At 30.3% G+C, this 6019-nt stretch overlaps 1 protein-coding gene across 3 annotated transcripts; it reads right to left on the bottom strand.

Moving 5' to 3' along the window:
• Positions 1 to 1259: 1259 nt before the first annotated feature.
• Positions 1260 to 4363, bottom strand: LOC108480619 (probable E3 ubiquitin-protein ligase RHB1A). 3 transcript variants are annotated; one of them, XM_017783671.2, is made up of 6 exons: positions 4214 to 4363; positions 3484 to 3585; positions 3069 to 3221; positions 2017 to 2449; positions 1810 to 1919; positions 1260 to 1716 (listed from the first exon to the last, which is right to left on the bottom strand). In XM_017783671.2, the coding sequence occupies exons 3-6, from the start codon at positions 3135 to 3137 to the stop codon at positions 1687 to 1689; spliced, it is 642 nt and encodes a 213-aa protein (XP_017639160.1). In that variant the 5' UTR covers positions 3138 to 3221; positions 3484 to 3585; positions 4214 to 4363; the 3' UTR covers positions 1260 to 1686. The 3 variants fall into 3 exon arrangements, with proteins under 3 accessions (XP_017639160.1, XP_052882328.1, XP_017639158.1); XM_053026368.1 differs by lacking the exon at positions 3484 to 3585 and having other exon boundaries at positions 1810 to 1907; XM_017783669.2 differs by lacking the exon at positions 3484 to 3585.
• Between the last annotated feature and the right edge of the window lie 1656 nt (positions 4364 to 6019).

Here is a 6019-nt window from a genome sequence, read left to right on the forward strand (position 1 = left end):
ATATATACAATCTTATTTATTATGATGTTCATCCCAACCGGCACGTTATCCTTTTGTACTCTGTTTGGACTTGCAAACACCGAAAATTGTGTTTTCCGATACAATAGTTTTATGGTCAAAATATTCATCGTCTGTAATCTGGATTTGAATTATATTAATTATATTTATTTATTTAGATTTTATTTTATTTATATAATTTATTAAAAAATTAATATTTAAATTAATTTAAATAAATAATTAAAAATATCTAAAGTTGAAATAATTTTATTCAAAAATTTAATTAATAAATTTAAAATGATTTAAACTTAATAAAAACTCAAGTTAAACTACCATGTATAACGTGACGTGATCTTAGGTATGATTATCGAGCATATTAAATTAAAATTATTCTATTAGTAATAAATTTTAATAAATTTATGATTATTATTAAAAAATAGGGTCTTACACCACACAAATTAATTCAATAATTTTATTATAGAATTATTAAATAATCGAATTTTAAAAAGATGTTGATGTTGGAGTTCAACTCAACCATACGAAACAAATAATTGTTTATTTATCAATTAATATATTATTTATTACTTGAATTTATTTCAATGTTTTACTTTGATAGTTAAGTTTCTTTCTCAATTTAGTACATGAATTTAGTTTCATTTTTCAATTTAGTACTTAAGTTTTTTATGTCCCTTCATTTTACTATAACACGTGTCAAAAATTCATTGTCTCATATGATGCCATTTGATATGAGTACTTAAGTTTCATGTATATATTTGAATCACAATAAAATTTTCATGTGTATAATTGCACCAAATCAAAACTTATGTATCAAATTGCACATTAGATCAAAGTTTATATGTAGTTTTAAAATTTATCCCTAAATAAAATTGTAATGATAAAACTTTGTTGTGAAAATCATACATTTTATGCAGTACATGAGTCATGTAAAATACAAAAAATGCCTATATCAGTGTATTCATTTCAAAAGAATAAAAGGAAAAACACATTGCAGTGCACAAATAAAATTCTCACCATTCTAAGAAATTTAATGAACTCAATGATGACACTAGCAGCAGCACATCAGCCATCAGAAAACAATTGCACATGATGATCAAATATAGATGAAAATAAACCAAATCCCATTTACAAGAGCAATTCAACAAAAGAAAGGTGATATCGGTTTGCAAGATTCGAATTGCAGGCTCATGGAAAAATATGTGTGTGCGTGAGAGAGAGACACATAGAGAGAGATAACGTGCTGCTTTGGGCAACTAAGCAGGATTTTCTGGACAAAGAAGGCATTACAAACCAGCATGTAGTAGTGTGTTCCCTATTTTATACATCTTCGGGTACTCGCTCATTGGTGAAGGTAGAGAGTAGAGACTAATGACATCCAGAACTAAACATTTAGGGTAACACATAGGCCAAGAATATTAAATTTTAAAATGGTACCAAACCTGGTTTTGTTTACTTTTTCTGCATTTCTTTCTCCTTTTCTTTTCATTTGTTAAGAAGGAAATGAAGAAAAAGAAATTTGAAGCTAAAAAATTGCCAAATCTGCAGCAGTGCCACTAAATACATGATGAAACACGGAAAAAGTAAAAACTAAAATTCTGATGAGTTTAGCAAGTTGTAACCTTTGCAACAAACTTCAAGCAGCTAAAGCTGAGTCCATCAGGCAGAAGGAAACTAATTGGTGGGTAGGGCGAATATCATTTCCTGCATAATAAGAAAATTGGATTGTTATTTCGCTAGGTTATAAAGAATAATTCCTATTGACTTATGAGAGACGAATATAGTTTTAAGATAAACCTTATCACAGACAGGACATGTGTCACTTCTTTCCATCCATTCAAGAATACATGCAAGGTGAAAATGATGCCCGCATTTTGAGATAATTTTTGGATTTTCTGCATCGTACTCTAACAGGAAAGAACAAAAAAAAGGGTCTTTTAGCAACCTCACTACTTGAAAGTCAAAACAGAAGTTAGCAGATAATGATGTATGGATAAGATATACCTTCCAAACAGGTGGGACAAACATCCTCCTCCTCCTCCTTTGTGGATACAATTGGTTTAACTGGTTTTGAAATATCAACTTCTAGCCCCTTTAATGATTCAATTTCTGTATTGGATTGTGCTTTGCAGTCTTCCTTTGTGTTCTTGGATTTTATAGAAGTCTCTTGAGTATTTACAGCAACTGTTCCTTGACTGGAATTTACATTTGTCGTTTGCAATGTTTCATTGCTCTTACTGTTATGAATTCCTTGGATCACTGAAGGAGTCTGAGGAGGTTCTACAACTGCATCAAATGGCATTGGAGCAGGCGGAGGTCTATAAGCATCAGGAACAGATACCTCCAAATTTGTGTTAACCAGGAGCCCGGTTGAGAGGGCAGAGGCAGCAACATTGTGATATGATAAAGGAACACGCTCATCTGAGGCTTGTGGGTACTGTTAGAAGAAAATTCAACTCAAACAAAGATAACGAAAATGCATTCAATATGATAAGCAATTAGTTCAATATAGTTAACTTTGCATAGGGATCAACTAGTTCCTAATAAATGATAAGCATGAGAGTGGACAGGTCAACAAGGACTTCTGGATATTCATTTCTAACCTCAGGTTGTTCTACAGTTTAACTCTGACCCGTTTTAGTATTAAGTACAGGCGGGCAGGTAATGACAGATGAGCAACTAGTAATGGTGAATTTGTGATCAGGTCATGATTCTTGAGCAACTCAATAAGAGTGACAAAAAGTTTATAATCAGTTCCATCCAGACATCCATTAAAAATAAAGGGGCCCAACATTTCAGCGAGTTTAAAACATTTTGATACTCTCAATTGCTTCAAACTCATTTTGTTCTACATCATGCATTCACCCAAGAAATTCTGCAGTGTGGCACTTCATAAAATATATAGTACTCTACACCGACAGGATTAGCTGAAACCGAGTTCAAAACATACAAAGCTAGTTGCAGCGTGAGAAGTAAGGATAAGAAGGTCAGGCTGAAAAAACTAAAAGCAGAAAATCGAGAAAAACAATTAGACATAGGAAGAAAATTTTACTGACATAATAATATGCTGGTGCACTACTTATTTCAACTCCTCTAGAAGAGCAACAGCAGCAACAACCACCCATTCCTTTCCCTTCTGTCTGCAGCCCATATAACACTACTTGTTACTCATTACATTAGAATCCAACACCATCACGAGCTGAGAGAATCTGTTCAGAAAAAGATTAAAATCACTTTTGAAGACATAAACAGAATATTAATCCATCCAGTAAGCTCTGTAAACAATAAGCATCCCAAATTCCACATGACAACATGAAAGCTATTGTAACTAATAAGGCAAAAATAGAGGCAGTTTGATGTGGTTCACAGATCTACAAATGCCATTATCTAATGGAATTTCCAGAAAAAAAATCAACAGCATGAAGTTCATAGAACAAAAGTAAAACCCAACAGAAAGTAATAAAAAATTACCTGGCTTCTTTCATATACTTATCATATACAAGCACACTGATGATAGAAAACATGAATAAGATCCTAAAACAAAGTCAAGCTCGCTGGTATTTCACTCTTCATCTGAACATACAAAAGTTTGCAGGCTCTGAACAACAGTAGTAGCAGAATGTTGATGTAAAACCAAAATCAACATGAACCAAGTTCAAAGACCTTAACCCTTTTCAGTTCAACTGTCCTGCTATAATTCCACATCAAGAACTACAACATAATCCAAATAGACCAATGAACTAAACTGAAAAATAAACAAGATTGTGATAAACCCCAACATAAATAACCCATGTGCTGAAATAATGGTAATAACAAATAGGTACATTCAATATATAAAAAAAAAAAAAAAACCAAGAATGAATTGCCTACAGTTATTCTTCATCAGCAAGCACTAAAACAGTAATTAATCCAATAAGAAAAGGCATCGAAATAGCTGAAATTGATAGTGTAATAGTAGAAAAAGAATCTTACATTGAAAAAAAAAAAAAACAGAAAATCAATAGCTAAAGCCAAACAACTAGATTTCACAAGATTGAGAAAAAACCCAGTAGAATTTATCAATAACTCAACAATCCAAGAGCTAACAAGAGGGAAAAATTAATCAACTTATGCTTACTAAAAAAACCCTAGAGAAAACCATTATTCAATCAAGAAGATAGGGAAGCCATATTCCAATGAGGAAAAAAATTGAAGAGGATACCTGTTGATCGAAACCTGGATTGGAAATTAATTCAAGAATTCCCTGTGAAAATTTAAAAAGAATTAAAAAATTAAAAAAATAACGTGATTCTATTTCATTATTTTAGAGCGTGTAACTGTTATATGCTTGTTTCGTGTAGAAAGAACAAGTTTCAGTGAGAAAGGAAGACTTTCCATTAAAATTGAATCCTCCAGAATTGTTTTGGTAAAAAGACATCTCCAGTCCCTTCTGATTTTGATATTGAGCAAATTGGTCCCTATAAAAGATCAGAGCAAGTTAATCCCTTTTAATTTCGAAAGTGAGCAATTAAGGACAATTAGTCTCAAGTTAATCCCTTTTGATTGAATGCCCCGATGCAACATTTGTGTAATGTTGAGGCTAAATTTGTTGAATTTTTTAGAATAATGACCAAATTTACAAAGCTTGTAAACATTAAGAGTTAAATATTTTGCTATATCAATCAAAATTATGTACAAATGACAAAAGATATTAACGTCGTGATTAATTATTCTTAATTACTTAATTTCAAATTTAACAGAGATTAAATTGCTCCAATTTTTTTGAGAGAGACTAGAGAGATCTTTTACCAACTTTTTAGAGTTGTTTTGTGGGGTTTCTTCACACAGTAATCTCTTATGTTTATCCACGTTACACTTAAAATTGAAAGGTTTAATATATCATTTGATACTCGAATTTAACATTAATTTTTCTAATGTGGTACTTGTCTCGTTTTTTGGTTCAATCTGGTACTTGCATTTGACAAAATTTATATACTTTTGGTACCCACAGGTAATAATGTTAATTTTTCAATGTTTAATTTGGGCTCTAGAGTTGATTTATTGAAAGTTAATTACTAATATTATATTAGGTTTGAATTTTTCATGATTTTTAATAGAATAAATTTAGTATTAATTATGAAATTGTTTAATTTTACGTTTAATTTATAAAATATAACTCGATGGATGTGATTTAATTTTGGTTTTAAGGTTGATGGAATTTAGTTGCCAACACTATGAAATAATTATGAATTTTCATCAAATTAATTATAAAACCTAAATTAAACATTAAAAGTTAACATTGTTGTCTTCAGGTATCAAAATGTGTAGCTTTTATCAAATACAGGAACCATATTGAACCAAAAATAACATAGGTACCATATTAGGAAAAAAATGTCAAACTCAAATACCAATTTATGCATTAAGCTAACACTAAATGAATAAAATAAATGGTTAAACTACAATAGAGCTCACACAACTATGATTTTCTTTCTTTTTTGGTCACTTAACTATGAAAATTTACAAAATGGTAACCTAACGATTAGTAAATTTCTTTTTTATCATAAAAGTTACAAAATGGTCATCCAACTCTTCAATTTTGTCTTTTTTAGTCACCAAAATGGAAACATCCAATATCCAAGATAGTTGGGTGACAAAAAAAAGTTGGCTTTTTTTGGTCTCCAAAATGGAGACATCCAAAAATCCAAAATAGTTAGTGATAAAAAAAGACAAAATTAAATAATTGAGTACATGAAAAAATAGAAAAACCATAGTTAAGTGACTACTAATATAGTTTACCCTAAATACATTTATTTTTTAAGTTATAGATTATCAATAGTTAGGCAAAAACTTATGTCCAATTCTTCTTGGTTTAGATATTAAGCAAATTGGTTCTTTTAAAACAGACGAAACAATTTGATCATTGTCAAATGTAAAAGTGACCAACTAAGGATAGTTAGTCATGATAATTAATGTTTTCTGTCAATTATACATAGCTTTAGTTTATATAATAACAAATTAAGTTTTCATT

Source organism: Gossypium arboreum, chromosome 1 (genome assembly GCF_025698485.1).
Source record: "Gossypium arboreum isolate Shixiya-1 chromosome 1, ASM2569848v2, whole genome shotgun sequence".
In the NCBI taxonomy this organism is placed as follows: Eukaryota; Viridiplantae; Streptophyta; class Magnoliopsida; order Malvales; family Malvaceae; genus Gossypium; species Gossypium arboreum.